This window comes from Taudactylus pleione, unplaced genomic scaffold, assembly GCF_031769625.1.
Source record: "Taudactylus pleione unplaced genomic scaffold, aTauple2 ptg002635l, whole genome shotgun sequence".
In the NCBI taxonomy this organism is placed as follows: domain Eukaryota; kingdom Metazoa; phylum Chordata; class Amphibia; order Anura; family Myobatrachidae; genus Taudactylus; species Taudactylus pleione.
In genome coordinates, this window is record NW_028287013.1 from 136,439 (window position 1) to 157,983 (window position 21,545).

The 21,545-nt window shown below is 49.8% G+C and overlaps 1 protein-coding gene across 1 annotated transcript; it reads right to left on the reverse strand.

Moving 5' to 3' along the window:
• Positions 1–8,059: 8,059 nt before the first annotated feature.
• On the reverse strand, positions 8,060–21,347 carry LOC148431224 (interferon-induced GTP-binding protein Mx1-like; the record flags this gene model as incomplete). Its single annotated transcript, XM_088466193.1, has 4 exons — positions 8,060–8,290; positions 11,380–11,598; positions 17,221–17,297; positions 21,189–21,347. Coding segments are annotated over 4 exons (686 nt in total), but the record flags the coding sequence as incomplete, so codon positions are not given.
• Between the last annotated feature and the right edge of the window lie 198 nt (positions 21,348–21,545).

Below are 21,545 nucleotides of genomic sequence, written 5' to 3' on the forward strand. Positions count from 1 at the left end.
TTCAAAGACCCCAAATACCTTCAGCAGGGCTAATCGGGGGTACCCTTAGTGAACCCCCATGTCAGAACATCTTTTGGGGGGTGTCAGGCTGATTTCCCCAAAAATAACATAGGGTCCACCCCAAAAGGCTAACCAGCCCTGGACTTGTCAGCCTGTCCTGGTACCTAAAATTACAGGGAACAAAATGAGTAGGGTTCCACTGCAAATAAGGTACCAGCACCAGGCTGCAGGGCCAGTCCTGGTTTTAATTATAGGGGGGAAATATTGCGTAGGGGTCCCCCTATATTTAAAACTAGCTCTGGACCCTTTCTAATGTAGGACTGATGTCACAGCCAGGGGAGCCCTTTCACCGTGTCCCACAGCCGCAGCATCAGCCCTGACCGCTAGTCAGCCCAGGCCAGGAATCCCTGGGGAGTTGGTGACCCCCCCAATAAATGTACCCCTGGTCTAGGCTGATAGCCCGGGGCTATCCCCGCCACCCCTGGGCAGTGGGTGGCAGGTTGATAATGTAGGTGTAGTGTAATAATAGTGAATTGTTCACATTGTCTTTACAGTAAAACTGCAGGTCCCGGCAAGCCTCCCCAGCATGCTGGTACTTGAAGAACTACAAGTACCAGCGTGTGGGGCATTAAGGGCCCGCTGGTAACTGTAGCTCACCTGTAAAGAAATGTGTACAAAAACGCAAGACACACACACCATGAAAATAAAGTTTTATTACATACATACACATTCACACATACTCACCTGCTCCCAGATGTTTACATCTCCTTGTCACCGTCAAGTATCCTATGGAAGTACCTGAAAAAAGATCCAATAGTCTCCTTTTGTCTCACGATGTTCTCTGCAGAAATCCAATAAGGCCCATGGACACACTGTGACAACTCGCTTCAGCATGTTGTTACAGTACATGAATGACAGCTCATGGGAATGAGCTGTCATTTGTACCGGGCTGCAAGCCAATCAGCGGCGGCTTCACATTAGTGGCCACTCATTGGCTGGGACCCACGTGGGTCCCAGCCAATGAGCGGCTCCTCCATTGAAGTCAATGGAGAGCCACAGGGTAACTAAAGTTTACTTTGCAGTTCCCACCATTCACTTAGCCTGTCCCAAGTGGGGGTCCCGAGCCTGTCGTCCCAAGTGGGGGTTCCAAGTTTCCAGCCCAATTGGGGGTTCCAAGTTTCCAGCCCCAAATGGGGGTTTGAAGCCTACCTGTCCTGAGGAGGGACTTCTGTCTGCCACTCCTATAAGTAATTTGAAGTCTGATTCACCTCATAAGAGTTCTAAAGCTCCAGAAGGGATCTCGAGTTCCAAAGCCCCAGGAGGAGTCTCAAAAACCCAACTCCAAAGAAGGGTTTCTAGTGCCTCAGCCCTAGCGAAGGTTTACAGTGCTTTAGGCCTGGAGGGGTCTCTGAGTGCCATGCCCATGGAAGGGTCTCCGAGTGCTGTGCCCCAGTAGGGATCACCGAGTGCCATGCCCCAGGAGGGGGTTACGAGTGTCCAGCCCCAGGAGGGGGTTTTGAGTGTCCAGCCCCAGGAAGAGGTTTTGAGTGTCCAGCCCCAGGTGTGGGTTTCGAGTGTCCTGCCCCAGAAGAGGGTTTCGAGTATCCAGCCCCAAGAAGGGGTTCCAAGTCTTGTACCCCAAAAGGGGGTCTCAAGTCTCTCTCTCCAAGAGGGAGTTTCAAGTTTCACATCCCAGGAGAGAATCTGAAGTCTTTCACCCCAGAAGGGGTTTTCAATCATTATACCCTTGAAGGGGTTTCAAAGTATTATACCCCAGAAGGGAGTCTCAAGTCTTTTGCCCCAAGAATAGGTTTCAAGTTTTGGGCCCCAGGAGGGGGCACTGAGCACAAAGTAAATTTCAGGAGGGGAGTCCAGCATCTTGGCTTCTCACAGCACAGCCTCTGCATCTGATCATGAGAACACTGCTGTACTTAAGAAATTTGGCCCGTGTTCCCATCAGCCTTTAGGGAATCCGTCCATCTCAGTTGCGGACTCTCATCTGCCCGTATATTTGGAAGAGTCATCTTATCAGCACGCTGCCAATTTCGACAGTATCGCCCTTGCCTTCGGGCATGAGGATCCACCTGCCCTTGCCTTCGTGCATGAGGTCCCATCTGCCCTTGCTTTCGTGCATGAGGTCCCATCTGCCCTTGCCTTCAGGCATGCGGTTTCATCCATTGTTCTGAGTGCCACAGTGTTGGTCACCAGTCCATGTGCTGTTCTCTCTACTTTTTCTTTCAGGGTCAACCAGTCATCTGGGGTTCTTGCCCAGCCGGGGCCATCTGAGGTTCCTGTCCAGCCAAGGCCATCCAAAGTTCCTGCCCAGCCGGAGCCGTCCGAGGTTACTGCCCAGCCGGGGCCGTCCGAGGTTACTGCCCAGCCAGGGCTGTCCGAAATTCCTGCCCAGCGGGGGCTGTCCGAGGTTCCTGCCCAGCCTGGGCCATCCAAGGTTTCTGCCCAGCCGCGGACGTCCGAGGTTTCTGCCTAGCTATCTGAGATTCCAGACCAGCCAATGTCACCTGCCAAACCAGGGTCATCTGAGTCTGCTACCCTTCCAGAGTCATCTGAGGTTTCGTTTCAAACCCCTGAGTGTCCAGCTAATACCCAGCCATCTAATTACTTTGATGGGGATATTGGCCAGATTAGCACTTTAGTGCGCCAATGCATCAGGTATTTTCAAGAGCCAACCTCAGGCTCTGTCACTCCAGCTTGGATAGAGGGTTATTTTCTTCTAGCCTTCAGAGGGGAAGCCTTGGAGTGGGCCAATCAATTAATGCAATCAAAAGATCCAATGCTTCAAGATCCCTTAGCCTTCTGTGATGCGGTATTTCAGAAGTTTGGTTTACCTGCTTCTCAGTCCTCTGGGTGTCCTTTGGCAGTCCAATCTTCCAAGTGTCCACCTGCTTCTATAAAATCTCCCACATGCTATAGTTCTAAGCCTGCAGAGCCTGTACATCATTCACAAGTTTCTATGAAAATCGGGTTTACTTAACTAGATTTTTCTTCTGACCGTTTGATGGATTCAGATTCAGCAAAAATGCTACCTGGTCCTGAGGAAGTAAGTGGTTGTTGCAAACTATGGATTTTGATTCTGACTCTGAAAGTGAATTTGTGGATGATTCTGGTCTTGTATTTGGGGGTCCCGTATTACCAAGTCACGTTTTCTCCTCTGAAAAAAATCTCGACATCCTCAAAGGGGTCTAAAGGTTCTCGGAAGAGGGGAAAGGGAAGAAAGGAAATCGTCTGGAATTCGCTCCTTAGGGATGGGGTACTGTCACGGTCTGTGTAGTTCCTCCTCCCTACCTATGGTGTCGCTCTTGCCTGAGGCCCTGTCTAGCCTATTCCATTCTGCCTAGTCTTGATTACCTTAATCAAGCAGCAGTGGTTTGCACCTGGGAACTATGGGTGTACATATATATATATCTCCTCAGAACTGTGCTATCAGTGCCAGGTCATCTAGTCTATCTCTGTATCCCAAGGTTACCATTTCCAAAGTTATCTCTGCTTGTTACCACCTTGGATCCTGGCTCATTGCAACCAAGGTTTTCACCTTCCCTGTGTGAGTAATCAAGGACATTATCATTATTTCTTACCTTGCACCAACTGACCAGGGCTTGTTTATTTGCATTACAATTCCTCTGGATTTATTATCAGCAATTACTACATCTACCTCACTTCATCTGTACCTGTTTTGCACTGCATTTGCTACCTTGGACTTTAGTGTGTGAATCCAGTCCGGGTCCAGCCAGTATACCTGTATTCACATTGCCAGTTCTATATCCATTTGTAGCTCAGTGACTGCTCATCAATATCAGCAAACAGAACTTTGTCTATATTCAGTGATCATCCATCTGCATTACTCCTGTACTGTTTTCTTTCTGACAATCCCTGCATTTATGAGTAACCCTTGTTGCTAATAAATCTTTATTTAATTTCACCTGACTGCTGTAAATAACCTTATTCAAGTATTTTGAGTACTTCATGCGCACACACAAAACTTAGGGATCGTGACACCGGGGCTGTTTATGATTTAGGGGGGAGGGAAACCTACATCATTTTTATTATAACATTTGACCCGATTTTTACAGGTCTTAATACACAAGCAGCCAGCACATACTGTATCTCACTGATATGTGCAGGCTGCTAGCTCGGGAGAGATTTGCAGAGAGTAAACATTATAATCTCATCTTCACTTGCAACTCGGGGAGATATCTCGATCTGCTTCACCATCGGCCAACTCACTTTCAGCTAAACTGACTTTGCAAGATGAAAAACAGGAAATCACCCAAGATTTGGCGATGCTAATCGAGATAAAAAAAAACTAAACTCGACCTATCTCGATTCTTAGTAAATTTAACCCTAAGCATCAATAGAATGCGGAGGACTATTTTAATGAAAATGTACAAATTACTGTAGCATGTCACACAGTCACTTTGAATACTGGGAGGAAAAAAAGGGATTTTGGAGTCTCTTGAAAAAACTAACTTTGTTTTACTTAAGCTACCCACCCTCCAGCATGTGTACTCGGAAACAGTATTTAGCACAGCTAGGAACCTTGTGAGCAATCGGCATAGGAGGCTACTTCCTTAAAATGTGGATTTTCATAAAAATGAACTACAAATTCTATAAGCAAGACCTTTGCCACCAATTACAACCAAGTACAGAGACTACTGTAAAGGTGGATTCCAGTGTGGATAAACTAATATTGTGTAATGAGTATAAAAACAATGAGGTTGAGGATAAAAATTACATCTTACAACTGTAGAAATGATTAACAAGACTGTTAGCTGCCTTAAGCCCATTGGTAGCTTGTTTTGTGGGGACCCAAACAAACCAAGCACTTCAGCCACAGAAGTTGCAGTCCCTGTTGCTGAAGTGCTTAATTTGTTAAACTGTACATGTCCTTTTTAATATATAACATATGGATGGGTAGGTGGCCCAAGGACAATTCCATCGTGCACCACTTTTCATAATGGGCTTTGCCAAGAGTGTGTGTATTTGACAGTCAGTGTACTGTATGTTACTATATTTTACTGTGGCGTTGTGTTCTTTTGTATCTTGCAATGATATCCATCACCAGCTTTTCATCCAGGCATATAGACCCCATTTCCTGCAGCTTCTCAGCATATACAGACTAGTATAATCAAATTATATAATCATATAATTATTCGATTTGAGTAGGCTGTAATTCTGCCTTGAACCCCGAGGAATCAATCTCATTGAGATTTTAGATGCTTGTTTTTGATAGTGTTTTCAATGTCTCTGATCTGTTTTTCTTTATAGTTATATTCCTCAATCAATCAAATCAATCTCATTTGGATTCTTGTATTTTAATGGTTCCATTTGTCATTTTTTATTATTTATAGTGATATACTGTAATCAATCTAATTTGGATTATTTGATTGATATAGAATAAACTATTAAAATACATCAATCAATCATTTACCTGGCTTCCACTATTACTACACCCTCCATTGACTTGTGCTGGCCTCAGGCCTCTGATCTATTTCTTTATTAAGGAACACATTCTATTGCATCATATAGTTTATATTAAACTGTCATCCTGTCTGCCACTGCAGTGCCACTCTATTTCTTAGGTGTGATACATTCATTTGTAAACTGCATGTGTTTGTGCCGCTGATCTTGTCACTTAGTGTAGCCAGTTGGCCAATATGAGTAAAAACTGAAAATAATATTGTGAGCTGGTCCAAATTGACTGGAAATGATGATAAAATAATGTTATTGAGGTTAATAATACTGCAGGAACAAAAGCAGGCCCAAATGACATGATTTCAGCTGTTTTTATCCAATTTTATGGAAATCCAGATCCAAAATACAACGATGAGTTAGAATCAAAAACGGGTCCACGCACATCACTAATATGCAGATATACAGTACAGATATGTCCACACTAATGTATCCTCAAATCTCGCCATGTACAGTAGCTCCATTTGGCTCACCACAGTTAATGCGTTTAAGCCACGCCAAGCGTTCCGCCACTTAGTTTTGTACCGAATTTGCATCGTATCTGCATCTCTAATGTGACAAAAGAACAGATGTGTCCTTCTCCATTGTTGCCGCTGATGCAGCTAACATTGGCACGCATCGCGGCATGCGATTTGCTGCGCATGTTACACCACAATGCAGGAGCATTCGCACCATGCAATCCTATGCAGTGCCCGTGCCCTCTAGTGGGCATTTTTTGCTGCATGTGTGCTGCAATTTGCCGCAGCGGCGGCAAGGATACAAGAGGACAGATCTGTACAATGCACGGGTACCCTGTACACTGGCACTGGAATTATATGCTGGTGCTGTGCACAACTGAGATGCTAACCGGAGGTAAAAGACAAAAAAAAACCAAGGAGGGCCAATACGGGTGAGCGGCGACTCGCATCCCGCCCCGCTGCGTTGTGCTTAATATGCAACTTTATACCAACTCCATTGTGGCAAACATACTAATCCTAAGTGCCCAGGACGGGATGCAGTTATAATACCAACGTGCGGCATCCCAGCTGAAGAATGCCGGTGGCTAGAAGACCGGCGCCGGAATACCGACAGGAGGTGACAGCCAGGATGCTGAACGTGAGTATAGCGGGCTGGTAAAGACTTAGCCACTGGGGGTTAGGCTAGGGGAGGGGGAGGTTAGGGTTAGGTACCCCCTGGGATGGGTTAGGCACCACTGGTGGGGGGTTAGGTTTAGGCAGTAAGGGGGGAGGGATAGGTTTACGCACTTAAGGGGAGGGTTAGCATGCGGGTGGGGAGGCTTAGGGTTAGGCTACAAAAAGGAAGCGTTAGGAGGGGATGGGGGAGTGTATACTTACCCGATCTCTGGGCCTGATTCAGAGCCGGACGCTATTTGCGGACGGTTGTTCTGAAAAAGGGGCCGGATATTTAAATAGAGCGCTTGCTCTTTGCGGTCTGTTGACGCCTCTTGGTCTGAACAAGCGAACGAAACATGCGCTCGCTATTTTGTAAAGACGCCCCCTGGCCGCTCGCATCATACGTCATCTCCGCTATTTATTAGATTAATCGAGAACATCGAACGGCGTATGAACTGCTCGCTATTCTTGTGGTAGCATTTTCCTACCGCAATCATGCGAGCAGTTCAGACTAAAAGACAACCAAGTGACGTGGTCGATGACGCTGCTTTGTTAATTATGCACTCCCATTAAACGCCAATTTTGACCGTTTGGCACGCCTGCGTTCGGATCTCCACTCCCCCATTTTCAAGCACCTTCACCTGTTACCACCCACAAACGCCTCATTCTGTCACTCAAATTAGCAAGCACTCGCTATTTTGCGAGCACACGATTTCCGACCGCACTGACTGGTTCGCGCATGCACATTATGACCCATACGCATGCGCAGATGTGTGAACATCGCTCGGAGCGGCTCTGAATCAGGCCCTCTGTCGGGATACCAACCATCCGGATGCCGCTATCGGAATTCTGACCGGAGGCATCCCGACAAGCCGGCATTATATACCCATTCCCCTAGGACACTACTTTGGATGTAGCTACAATGCCACACAGATGTTAAATGAAGAAATAGATGTGAAAGCTGAATAATCTCTTCCCGTAACGGAGCGTCTAAAACACTGCAAGCGACTTGCGCCATATGGAAAAAAACGGCTTGGTGAACGAGGACCCAGGATGAGCAGAAAGCCCCCCGATAGCACAGAAAATGTAGATGAGGCTCCTGTCTGGTGCAGGGGGTGTATGGTGGGAAATGCACCTCTGAACTAAATAACCATAATGCAACATACAGTATCAACCATGGGTATATATTATCATTTAATCATCGGTGGCTATATTACATATTAGCCAGTGCCAGCATTGGTCACATTATAAATATTTCCCTGTGTGTTATTGCTTTTAATAAATACATAGGAGATACCAGGCAAAGTCTGTGACACATTTTGAGCATTTGTTCACTTACAGAGTACTAACTAAGAAAGCAATTTGTACAAAAACATGGCCGGCAAGTTAACAACGTAGCTTTCTAGTTTTGTGAACGCCGCCAGTGACTGGACAGTATAAAGAAAGTGCACAACTATTCTTTAGTCTGGGAAACAGAGCAGACGCCTGTGTGCCTTGGTCAACCGTTGAATCCTTTGCTTCTGGAAATTCCTGGTGCCCGAGAGATCTTTATTCTCCTTCAGGAGATCGACGTACTGGTCTCTCTCCTGCAGAATCTGCAGCATCTCTCTCTGCAGCCTTTTCCCATGTTCTTGCAAAATATAAAACTGGATGATCATGGGGACCTGATTGCAGAGGCGGTCCGCTGCTCCCTGTAAGGCAAATACAACACTTGTGATGGATGACAGCCAACTACAATTCACAATGGGCTATGCAGACCTGTGCCTATGGCAGGGATGGGGAACCTCCTCCCCGGGGGCTGTATAAGGCCCCCAGAGTCATTTGGTCTGGCCCTCTGAGCTTTTTTCTGTTAGCCTCATCTGACTAGCAGGGAGCCTAGAATGGAACCCTGCAGCCAGAATCTATGCAGCAGTGCTGCCTGGAGCGTCCTTAGGAGTCTTCAGATGGTCACACCGCTGCCCTTACAGCTCCCAGGAGTATCCACAGGATGCTCCAGGCATTGCTATAATCACCGGCGATTGTGGCCCCGCCCCCATGTAACGTCACATGGAGGGGGTGTGGCCTGCACCGGGCCCGCAAAATTTTTTATATAGATATCAAAATGGCCCTCAGCAGAAAAAAGGTTCCCCACCCCTGGCCTACGGGCTGCTGGGGAAAAAGAGAGAATGTATTTTGCTGACTCTTCAAACTTCTTACTTCACCTTTCCAAATAACTAACTACTCCTTTATATTTATGTTTGTGATGTATGTTCCAGTGAGCGGCTCTGTAGAGGGTCTTGGTGTCCAGGCATGTTAGTGGCCATAAGTAGGCAGAGCTATTTATTAAATCAACATACATTGGCTACAGTGTATTGGCCCCTGCTCATGGTGCCTATTATATCATGAGGTCATCAGTGAGGCTTTGTATTCTCCCTTGATTGTCCTCTTGGACCAGCGATGTAGACAAAAATTACTCCACATTATGTCACCCAGAGGGACGTGCACATGCAGCAGAAAATGTTTTACGAAGGGCCACACAGCTCCTGTTGGCTGCCATCTTTGTCTGTCATGTCTAATGCTCTGTATGTGATGGGAGAGGTTATTACCTCCTTGCAGTGGCGGGCTGGGCCGGGGGGCAGGGTGCCATGTGCCCCCCGGGCCGCAGCGTCATACGGGCCGCGGGCAGTCTGTGTCACTGTGACACACTGTCACTGTCACACAGACTGCACCGCGCGTGTAGCGCTGACCGGACGGAGTTCGGTCAGCGCTACACAAGTGACAAACACACAGCCGCCGGCTCCGGCAGCTGTGTGTTTGTTTTGATCAGCAGCCAATGAGAGTCTGTCAGACTCTCATTAGCTGCTGCTGCACCCACTGCAGGAGCCGCTCCATCTTCCGGCTCCTGCAGTGGGCAATGGAAGAGGCGTCATGACGTCATATGACATCTCTCCCATAATGCAGAGCGGCCCGGCCCGGGAAGGACAGACGGAGTAGCGGATAGCGACGGCGGGAGCGGGGATTCAGGTAAGTGTTTTTTGTTTTTTTTACTACGTGTGTCTACTGGGGGGGAGGCTGGCATTACAAGGGGGAGACCACTACTGGGGGCACCACAAGGGGGGAACCAATACTGGAGGCACTGCAAGGGGGGGACTACTACTAATGGGGGCAATACAAGGGGGGGACTACTACTACTGGGGGCACTACAAGGGGGGGGGACTACTGGTGGCACTACAAAGGGGAAACCACTACTGGACTGGGGGCACTACAAGACGGAGGGTCTACTACTGGGGGCACTACAAGAGGGAGACCTCTACTGGGGGTACTACAAGGGGGAGATCACTACTGGGGGCACTACAGGGGGGAGGGCACTACAAGGGGGGACCACTACTGGGGATTATGGGGGCACTTCAAGGGGGGGACTACAACTGGGGGCACTTCAAGGGGGGGACTACAACTGGGGGCACTACAAGGGGGGGACTACTATTAGAAGGGGGGACTACTACTACTAGGGGCACTACAAGGGGAGGGGACAACTACTAGGTGCACTGCATAGGGGGGATCACTACTGGGGGCCTGCATAAGGGGGTCCTCTCCTGGGGCACAGGGGGGCACTGCATATGGGCACCACGACGGGGCTGTTCCTAATCTTTATTTTTACTTTACATTAATCCCATCTGGACCCGCCTCCTCCCTGGAACACTTGAGGGGTGGGGGGGGCGCCGTAGCACGCACTTTCTTCGGGCACCCTGGCTACACGCTACCCCTCTGCCAGGGCCGCCTGCATGCATTTGCCCCCCAGGCTAAAAGTTGCCAGCCAGCCCCTGTCTCCTTGCCTATAATACTCTGCTTTGTGCCCACGTGCATGTTACTATGTTTGCTGGCTTCACGTATGACATATCTGCATGACTCCGTCAGGTTCTACAGCAGTGATATCAAGCTCGGGCCATCCAGTTGCAGTGGAACTACACATCCCAGCACGCCATGCCAAAGTTTTAGCATGCCCTAAGAGCAAAACTGTGGCAGTGCATGCTGGGACATGTAGTTCCACTGCAGCTGGATGGCCCGAGTTTGAGACCACTGTTCTACAGAATCTGTGGTGCCGTACAATTAAATGATAATGATACTATCAAGAAATAATGAGGCTGAAATGAGCAGTGTTTTATAAGGAAAACAAGGAAGAGGTGAGATTAATGAATGTTCTGCTGAATAAGTGGCTGCAGGGTGGACTTTGAAGTCACATTTTCAACACAGTACAGATTTTGTGGGACAGTGAATCCACTGTCCCACAAAATTGCTTTTTCCTCTGCCAGTTCCCAAAAACCAGGATGTAGGAGCGCTCTAATGTACTGTACGGGCTACTCTAGCTGGACAATAGAAAAATTCTGTAGGGCAATGCTTGTTGTCCCAAAAATCTGAAAAATATTCTCAATATTGTAGGCCTCTGTGATAGAGCAATATGTCATTTTAGTTTAAGCTGACCACATATGCTGTGAGCTGGGACTAGTTGGCCAACTGGAAAGGCTCAACCAATGGTGGTGGTGATGAGCCTCACGGGAAACCACAAGTGTGATTACCACACAAGCACATGTTGATCTCCGTCACGGACTGACTACATTTTTAGAGTTATCCAAATTAATGCCACATGTACAGCTATTTCAGACCATTTTGGTCTAAATTAGCCAAACAAATGGATGAATTCACCTGATTCATGTTCGTCAATGGTAGTTGTTGAATTTGAAATAAACGCTTTATAAACTGGCAACATCCCAACTTATCCCCCATGAACTGTTCCGAAACTTACTTTAAAATAAGCTTCTAGATGATGCGTCATCTCTTTGATAGAGCACTGATCAGCATAGGCTTTATAGGGTGTGTTGCTGGGCATTTTAGCTTGGACAGCAACTAAATCAATCCTGTAAGATTTGTCTTGAGCGTAGACCATCTTCTCCATGAAAAACTGGATTGTGATCTGATTGTCCGCAGAGGTTTCTTGTATTTGTCTCATTTTTTCAATTTTATCCTGGGAGAAAGAAAAATACACGTTTCTTCAGACTCATGGGGTCTGGTACGGAGCTTCCCTCATTGTGTGCATGAAAATAAAGGTGTATTGTTGTCTGTCGCTAAAAATTACATCCATACGCTAATAATAAAACTTTATAACCAGAACCCAGATGATCACCTATCACAGGTGCCTTAACCTCAAAGCCTGATATGCTTACCGATACGTGGGTTCCGCCAGGATTTATTACAGATATATGTTATATACAGTAGGTAAGGTTAAACATTACACTAAACTGGGCCTATTAAATTATACCTCAATGTACTAGGCAACTGGACACTAAGGGGCATATTTACCAAAGTGCAAGGTTTTTTTATACTAAGCAGAGTTGTTGGCAATAGCAACCAATCAGATTCTACTTATCATTTATCTAGGACCTTCTAGAAGATAATAGATGGAATCTGATTGGTTGCTATGGGCAACATCTCCACTTCTAAAATCCCGCACTTTAGTAAATATACAAGAGTAATGTAAACTCAGATAAAAAAAATGCACACATGTAATACAGCATACAATGTAATACAAATATTGAATAACAATCACGGCAGAAATATACTATTTAGGCAACCCATGCAAGGAATATAGGCCCATCCATTGTATGATGGAACACCAAACAGGAGCCTACGGCAAGCAATTCAGGAGCAGCAGTGGAAATAATAAATGATTTCCAGGTTCACCACAACAATGTAAATAATACATGGTTCTTATCTAAAACTGAAGAATAATCAATGTCGAACAATCCAAAATCAAGGAATATAGACAGGCAGATTTAAAAAAAAAAAAAACAATCCAAGGGTCAGGGCAGGCAGTGAACAAATTCATCACAAAATAAGCAATATATTGAACTTAAATTCAGGAGCGCAGGTAGTCAATGCTGCAACAGGAACTATCACCAGCAGAAAGCCTAAGCCCTTCCGGCCCTTCTAAACACAGGACATAAATAAAACACACCCAATCATTCGACCCTGTAGCTGAAAATAATTTTGTAAGAAGATGGGCGCATGTCGCCCCCGTTTTCTTGAGAGTGCCGAGGTCAGGATCTGCGTCGGAATATGCAGATTTCCAGGCCTCAGTTAAACAGATAAGACGGCCATTCTGAGTTGCTTTGGCTTTCTCAGATGGCCGATGGATGCGATGGTGATTCAATGCTTTAATCTTGGGATGTAGCAATCGGTTTACCAATGTTGTCAGGAGGTGTCTTTTCTCCTCAGATGCTGCATCTGCAAAACACTGCTGCTTCCCAAGTGCGTCCATCTCTGAATCATGCCAGATCAAATTTTTGTGTATTTCACTAAATACATGGACCCGCCATCTTCCGACTGAGTTACTTCAACCACTCCGCCCTCTTCTGGACTCACCACCCCACCCATCACATCACCACTATCTTCCATCCCTGCCCCCTCCAGTCCTTGCCTCTCTTCACTGCCCCCTCACTCCCATCCCTGCCCCTTCCAGTCCTTGCCTCCCTCCCCCTCCTTTCACTGCCCCCTCACTCCGATCCCTGCCCCCTCCAGTCCTTGCCTCTCTTCACTGCCCTCTCACTCCCATCCCTTCCCTCTCTAGTCCTTGCCTCCCTCCCCCTCCCTTCACTGCCCCCTCACTCCCATCCCTGCCCCTCCAGTCCTTGCCTCCCTTCCCCTCCCTTCACTGCCCCCTCACTCCCATCCCTACCCCCTCCAGTCCTTGCCTCCCTCCCCCTCCCTTCACTGCCCACTCACTCCCATCCCTGCCCCCTCCAGTCCTTCCCTCCCTCCACCTCCCTTCACTGCCCCCTCACTCCTATCCCTGCCCCCTCCAGTCCTTGCCTCCCATCCCCTCCCTTCACTGCCCCCTCACTCCCATCCCTGCCCCCTCCAGTCCTTGCCTCCCATCCCCTCCCTTCACTGCCCCCTCACTCCCATCCCTGCCCCCTCCAGTCCTTGCCTCCCTCCCCCTCCATTCACTGCCCCCTCACTCCCATCCCTGCCCCCTCCAGTCCTTGCCTCCCTTCACTGCCCCCTCACCCCCATCCCTGCCCCCTCCAGTCCTTGCCTCCCTCCCCCTCCCTTCACTGCCCCCTCACTCCCATCCCTGCCCCCTCCAGTCCTTGCCTCCCTCCCCCTCCATTCACTGCGCCCTCACACCCATCCCTGCCCCCTCCAGTCCTTGCCTCCCTTCCCCTCCCTTCACTGCCCCCTCACTCCCATCCCTACCCCCCTCCAGTCCTTGCCTCCCTCCCCCTCCCTTCACTGCCCTCTCACTCCCATCCCTGCCCCCTCCAGTCCTTGCCTCCCTCCCCCTCTCTTCACTGCCCCCTCACTCCCATCCCTGCCACCTCCAGTCCTTGCCTCCCTCCCCCTCCCTTCACTGCCCTTTCACTCCCATCCCTGCACCCTCCAGTCCTTCCCTCCCTCCCCCTCCCTTCACTGCCCCCTCACTCCTATCCCTGCCCCCTCCAGTCCTTGCCTCCCTTCACTGCCCCCTCACTCCCATCCCTGCCCCCTCCAGTCCTTGCCTCCCTCACCCTCCATTCACTGCCCCCTCACTCCCATCCCTGCCCCCTCCAGTCCTTGACTCCCTCCCCCTCCCTTCACTGCCCCCTCACTCCCATCCCTGCCCCCTCCAGTCCTTGCCTCCCTCCCCCTCCCTTCACTGCCCCCTCACATACATGGACCCACCATCTTCCGACTGAGTTACTTCAACCACTCCGCCCTCTTCCAGACTCACCACCCCACCCATCACATCACCGCTATCTTCCATCCCTGCCCCCTCCAGTCCTTGCCTCTCTTCACTGCCCTCTCTCTCACTCCCATCCCTGCCCCCTCCAGTCCTTGCCTCCATCCCCCTCCATTCACAACCCCCTCACTCCCATCCCTGCCCCTCCAGTCCTTGCCTCTCTTCACTGCCCTTTCACTCCCATCCCTTCCCTCTCTAGTCCTTGCCTCCCTCCCCCTCCCTTCACTGCCCTCTCACTCCCATCACTTCTTTCCCCCCTCCCTTCACTGCCCCCTCACTCCCATCCCTTCCCTCTCCAGTCCTTGCCTCCCTCCCCCTCCCTTCACTGCCCCCTCACTCCCATCCCTGCCCCCTCCAGTCCTTGCCTCCCTTCCCCTACCTTCACTGCCCTCTCACTCCCATCCCTGCCCCCTCCAGTCCTTGCCTCCCTCCCCCTCTCTTCACCACCCCCTCACTCCCATCCCTGCCCCCTCCAGTCCTTGCCTCCCTCCCCCTCCCTTCACTGCCCTCTCACTACCATCACTACCCCCTCCAGTCCTTGCCTCCCTCCCCCTCCCTTCACTGCCCCCTCACTCCCATCCCTGCCCCCTCCAGTCCTTGCCTCCCTCCCCCTCCCTTCACTGCCCTCTCACTAACATCCCTACCCCCTCCAGTCCTTGCCTCCCTCCCCCTCCCTTCACTGCCCCCTCACTCCCATCCCTGCCCCCTCCAGTCCTTGCCTCCCTCCCCCTCCCTTCACTGCCCCCTCACTCCCATCCCTGCCCCCTCCAGTCCTTGCCTCCCTCCCCCTCCCTTCACTGCCCTCTCACTCCCATCCCTGCCCCCTCCAGTCCTTGTCTCCCTCCCCCTCTCTTCACTGCCCCCTCACTCCCATCCCTGCCCCCTCCAGTCCTTGCCTCCCTCCCCCTTCCCCTCCCTTCACTGCTCCCTCACTCCCATCCCTGCCCCCTCCAGTCCTTGCCTCCCTCCCCCTCCCTTCACTGCCCTCTCACTCCCATCCCTGCCCGCTCCAGTCCTTGCCTCCCTCCCCCTCCCTTCACTGCCCCCTCACTCCTATCCCTGCCCCCTCCAGTCCTTGCCTCCCATCCCCTCCCTTCACTGCCCCCTCACTTCCATCCCTGCCCCTCCAGTCCTTGCCTCCCTCCCCCTCCATTCACTGCCCCCTCACTCCCATCCCTGCCCCCTCCAATCCTTCCCTCCCTCCCCCTCCATTCACTGCCCCCTCACTCCCATCCCTCCCCCCTCCAGTCCTTGCCTCCCATCCCCTCCCTTCACTGCCCCTCACTCCCATCCCTGCCCCCTCCAGTCCTTGCCTCCCTCCCCCTCCATTCACTGCCCCCTCACTCCCATCCCTGCCCCCTCCAGTCCTTGCCTCCCTCCCCCTCCCATCCCTGCCCCCTCCAGTCCTTTCCTCCCTACCCCTCCCTACACTGCCCCCTAACTCGCATCCCTGCCCCATCTAGTCCTTGCCTCCCTCCCCCTCCCTTCACTGCCCCCTCACTCCCATCCCTGCCCTCTCCAGTCCTTGCCTCCCTCCCCCTCCATTCACTGCCCCCTCACTCCCATCCCTCCCCCCTCCAGTCCTTGCCTCCCATCCCCTCCCTTCACTGCCCCCTCACTCCCATCCCTGCCCCCTCCAGTCCTTGCCTCCCTCCCCCTCCATTCACTGCCCCCTCACTCCCATCCCTGCCCCCTCCAGTCCTTGCCTCCCTCCCCCTCCCATCCCTGCCCCCTCCAGTCCTTTCCTCCCTACCCCTCCCTACACTGCCCCCTAACTCGCATCCCTGCCCCATCTAGTCCTTGCCTCCCTCCCCCTCCCTTCACTGCCCCCTCACTCCCATCCCTGCCCTCTCCAGTCCTTGCCTCCCTCCCCCTCCCTTCACTGCCCCCTCACTCCCATCCCTGCCCCCTCCAGTCCTTGCCTCCCTCCCCCTCCCTTCACTGCCCCCTCACTCCCATCCCTGCCCCCTCCAGTCCTTGCCTCCCTCCCCCTCCCTTCACTGCTCTCTCACTCCCATCCCTGCCCCCTCCAGTCCTTGCCTCCCTCCCCCTCCCTTCACTGCCCTCTCACTCCCATCCCTGCTCCCTCCAGTCCTTGCCTCCCTCCCCCTCCCTTCTCTGTCCCTCACTCCCATCCCTCCCCCCTCCAGTCCTTGCCTCCCTCCCTCTCCCTCAGTGCTCTCTCACTCCCATCCCTGCCCCCTCCAGTCCTTGCCTCCCTCCCCCTCCCTTCATTGCCCCCTCACTCCCATCCCTGCCCCCTCCAGTCCTTGCCTCCCTCCCCCTCCCTTCACTGCCCCCTCACTCCCATCCCTGCCCCTCCAGTCCTTGCCTCCCTCCCCCTCCCTTCACTGCCCCCTCACTCCCAACCCTGCCCCCTCCAGTCCTTGCCTTCCTTCCCCTCCCTTCACTCCCATCCCTGCCCCCTCCAGTCCTTGCCTCCTTCCCCCTCCCTTCACTGCCCCTCTCACTCCTATCACTGCCCCCTCCCATCCCGTTTTACCTTTCCCCTATTGCCGGTCCTCTAATGTGCACAGCACACACAGTGTTAGCTGTTGTGCGCGCCGTGCATGTTAGCCGCGATTAGGTCATCATGCAAAACCTGATGACCCAAGTGTCATTAGGCTATGATTTTATTCAGCCCGGTGAGCCCCCTGTGATATACTGTATATGTACAGTATTTCTCATCATCATATGCATGTAATATACCAGTGGGTATGGTAACACTAGAATCAATGACGCTATAAAACACTGATGAAAAACTAATTTCCAAACAAATCTATACAAAAACGCTTTAATTTAGATATCTTTATGTGTCTTTATGGGAGCACTCATAGAACAAAATGGTATCAGAATAACAGTACTCACCTTTGTAACTTTACAAAACTTCCGAAAGTTCTTAAAATGTGATCCTGCGATGTCGCTGAAAGTGTCTCGTACAATATCTATGAACAAAAACAGAAACCCCTAAAACAAATAGAAATACACTATTCTTACCAGGGTACAATAAGATCAACCATATTTGGTACCATTTTGCACATAACTCTGCCCCACTGCAGGGCCATCTTAACGTATAGGTACATTGGGCAGCTGCCCAGGGCCCCATGATTTTAGGGGCCCTCGAGCAGACGGCATCTACAAGAAGTATACACCAGCTCACTTTAGTAAATCTACCCCTAAGGGTTATATTTGCTTTTGTGGAGGTTTTCTGGCATGCCTTTTTTTTCCTTTTTTTAAAATAATAAAAACAAATTTCTTTTTTATACTTAACATGTTACACTATAGCAGGGAGACACTTATAGGCAGGGCCGGCTCCAGGGGTCGGAGCACCCTGTGCCGGCCCCCTCCAGAGCGCCCTATCTTCGCGCAAAAATGGGGGCGTGGCCTAAGTACCATAGGCCACGCCCCCTATGTGCCGTTATTAGTAGGCGTGTCCGCCCCCAAATAACGTCAGGCTGGGGGGAGCCTCACTAGCTGGGCTTCCCCCAGCCCTCTCTCGTCACTGAATGGATGCCGCGCGCATGCACGCAACATCCATTCAGAGTCTCCGGGGTCCGGCACCGCCGCACAGCTGCGGCGGTGGGGGTCCCCAACCTCCCGATTTAACCACCCGTGGGATGTTGGGGAGGGGTGTGCCCTCTATGGGTGGCGCCCCTGTGCGACCGCTCAGGTCGAACACCCCTAGAGCCGGCCCTGCTTATAGTGTGGGGTCCCCCAGATATAATGTTAAACAGCTCTAGACTGGTTAGCCCGGGGTTGGAATCTCTGGGGAAGAGGGGAACCTACCAAAAAAAATTGACCCCAATATTATTATTATTATATAGCGCAGCATAGTCTGTTGTACTTTACAAATGGAAATAACATGAATAGAACCAAACTGGGTAGTAACAGACAGACATAAAGGTAAGAGGGCCCTGCTCGCATGCTTACAATCTATAAGGAAATAGGCATTGATACACAAGGGTAGGTGCTATATATTGCAAATTGGTCCAGCCCGATTGCAGAGGTTATTGGTGAGCTGTATGGTCCAGTCACACAGGAAAGTGACCTAGGGTCAGGAGGATGTGAGACTGAAGAAAGAGAATATATGTGAGATTATGTGCAGACTGTAAGAAGGGATGTAACTAGATAGGTAAGCTATGAAGGTTATGTGGCAATAGCAAAAGACCACCAGGGGTACCCCAAGCCATATATATATATACCCTGCTATAGTCTCACCAGCCTAGAACTGGTTTGAGAAGAATAACTCGAACCCCATGAAACCCCCTCCTATTTTGCAATCACAGCCTAGGCTATCACTTTGGAAAGGACCCCATCCTGTTTTTTTAATTTCTAACATTGCTTTTTTAATTTTTGAACATTATACAGATCCCACTGATCTGTGCAGGCTCCTACAACAAATCCATTTTGCGATAACTTGGTGGCAGACTCTCAGCGATTTTGCAGTGGGATAAGGGTTTATTAACCAATGGGAATAGATGGAGGTTTCTGTTTATAAATTCAAACCGACCTATACTGAATGCTGTATTTTGATTTTAGAACCGGTGGTAATTGTGCGGCGCATCCCCTAAAAAACAGATTAGTAAATTTAGCCCACGGTCTGAGACAGGAAGTCTGGCCGCCAGCGAGTGTTAGTGACTTAGTTACGTTTCTTTGACCAGACATTTTTTTATTTCTAAATTTAAGAAAGTCGGTTACTTAATACAACGTAACAAAACATTTCTTAAACGGTTAATTACTGTTTTAGCCAATAGGCAAAACAAATAAATAACCTATACCAGTATTAAGCTGTCCTACTTAATGCATCCGAATACTTGAAGAAGTTTGAGGATAGATAAGCACGCTGTTTGATATGTAATTTTGTTAGGTAAGTTAAGGGTTAAAAACTGGAGGGGGGGTTGCGGTTAGTATTCGTCACTTGAGGAGTATAAGCCTATGGTAGGATTTAGGGGAGGGCTTAGAGGTCCCATATAAATAGCCTGGTGAAGGGAACCATCTTCCTCTTTCCAGTTTTATTTCAACCCCACCCACCCGTGTAAGATGGTTTGTGTAACTTTTTCTGTTGTTGGATTGTGCGTTTGTCTGTGTTTGCTTCCAACAGGTTGAGGTGCAGCCTGGCGGGGAGCAGTGCCTATGGGCGGCCTATTATTAGCGCAGGAGTGCCTGTGGTAGCATTCTTCCTTTGAGAGCGGCCAGTATGTCACCGCCTAAATGGGGGACACGGTCATTGTTCCAAGGGAGGGACCAATGCTGTGCCAATTAGGGGAGGATGGTACTGCCCCAGGTCAGTCTGTGCAGGACAGGGATCTGCCTCTATTATTAGTATTGGTATCCATCGGGCTGTGGCCTCGGAGCACTGCTTTCTTCTTGCCACCTATTCTAAAATTTCAATTTGATCAATAAATTCTGGCTGTGACCTCTTTTAATTCCATATACATGTGTCAGTGTGTTTATTCCTAGGTTTAGGATTAAGTTACGTTAACAAAAGGGAATAATAAAACAAATGGGTGACTTATTACTATAGCAATGCTGTTGAAATACTGTATATAGCTGGAATGCCACATCTCTGCAAATGGCCTGTTCCAAATCCTGTTAGCAAGCTAATGTGCAGAGCCATATTCAGGCAGCAAGAATAATGCGCAGAGCCATATTCAGGCAGTGAGGCTAATGTGCAGAGCCATATTCAGGCAGCGAGGGTAATGTGCAGAGCCATATTCAGGCAGCAAGAATAATGCGCAGAGCCATATTCAGGCAGTGAGGCTAATGTGCAGAGCCATATTCAGGAAGTGAGGCTAATGTGCAGAGCCATATTCAGGCAGCGAGGCTAATGTGCAGAGCCATATTCAGGCAGTAAGAATAATGCGCAGAGCCATATTCAGGCAGTGAGGCTAATGTGCAGAGCCATATTCAGGCATCAAGGTTAATGCGCAGAGCCATTTTCAGGCATCAAGGCTAATGTGCAGAGCCATATTCAGACAGCAAAGCTAATGTGCAGAGCCATATTCAGGCAGCGAGGCTAATGTGCAGAGCCATATTCAGGCAGCAAGAATAATGTGTAGAGCCATATTCAAGCAGCAAGGCTAATGTGCAGAGCCATAGACAGCAAGGCTAATGTGCAGAGCCATATTCAGACAGTAAGGTTAATGTGCAGAGCCATATTCAGGCAGCGACACTAATGTGCAGAACCATATTCAGGCAACGAGGATAATGTGCCGAGCCATATTCAGGCAGCGAGGATAATGTGCAGAACCATATTCAGGCAGCGAGGCTTATGTGCAGAACCTTATTTAGGCAGCGAGGCTTATGTGCAGAGCCATATTCAGGTATCCAGGTTAATGCTCAGAGCCATAGTAAGGCAGCGAGGATAATGTGCAGAGCCATATTCAGGCAGCGAAGATAATGTGCAGAGCCATATTCAGGCAGCGAGGATAATGTGCAGAGCCATATCCAGGCAGCGAGGATAATGTGCAGAGCCATAGTAAGGCAGGGAGGATAATGTGCAGAGCCATATTCGTGTACTGAGCCGTATCCTGGCAACAAGAATAATTGTGCAGGAAGAACAAGTGTGCAGATAAAGTGTAATGAAGTGGCCAAGAGCCCCCCTGGGGGTGAGGGGTGAGGAGGTGGCGGGAGCACTTCCAGCTCACAAGGACCCGTAGAGATTGGGACTACTGATCAGGGTGACTCTCTGGGTCTGATTGGCAGCCTCCTTCTGTAATGAAGATGGTGTGACGGTAACAAGACATTATACATGTTATACAGTTGGGGGGGGGAAGGGTGCTCATCTGCACATTTGATTTACATCTAAAAACACAAAAGGGACAGGACGTACTCACCAGTCACACTGCTCAGCATTTCCCTGGCAGGATCTTCCATGTTACCAATCCTCTCTTTAACAATTGCTTCAAAGGTCTTATAATTGATAAACTCCGGGAGCTCCTTCCCACGGTGCAGCTGCTCATATTCCTCAATTTCACTTTTTAGCACTTTGTTAACTAAAATAAATCATAAAATGAAGGGATTGAAGGAAATCGTATTGTATATATACCATTTATCAGTTATTCAGCTATCACTTCACTAAATATAACATTCCGTATAACCTATTATATAATGTTGTCGTTGTCCATCTAGAGCAGACTCTGAAGAGGGCTGCATTGAGGCCCCACCCCCTTCCTCCATTCACAGCTCTCACT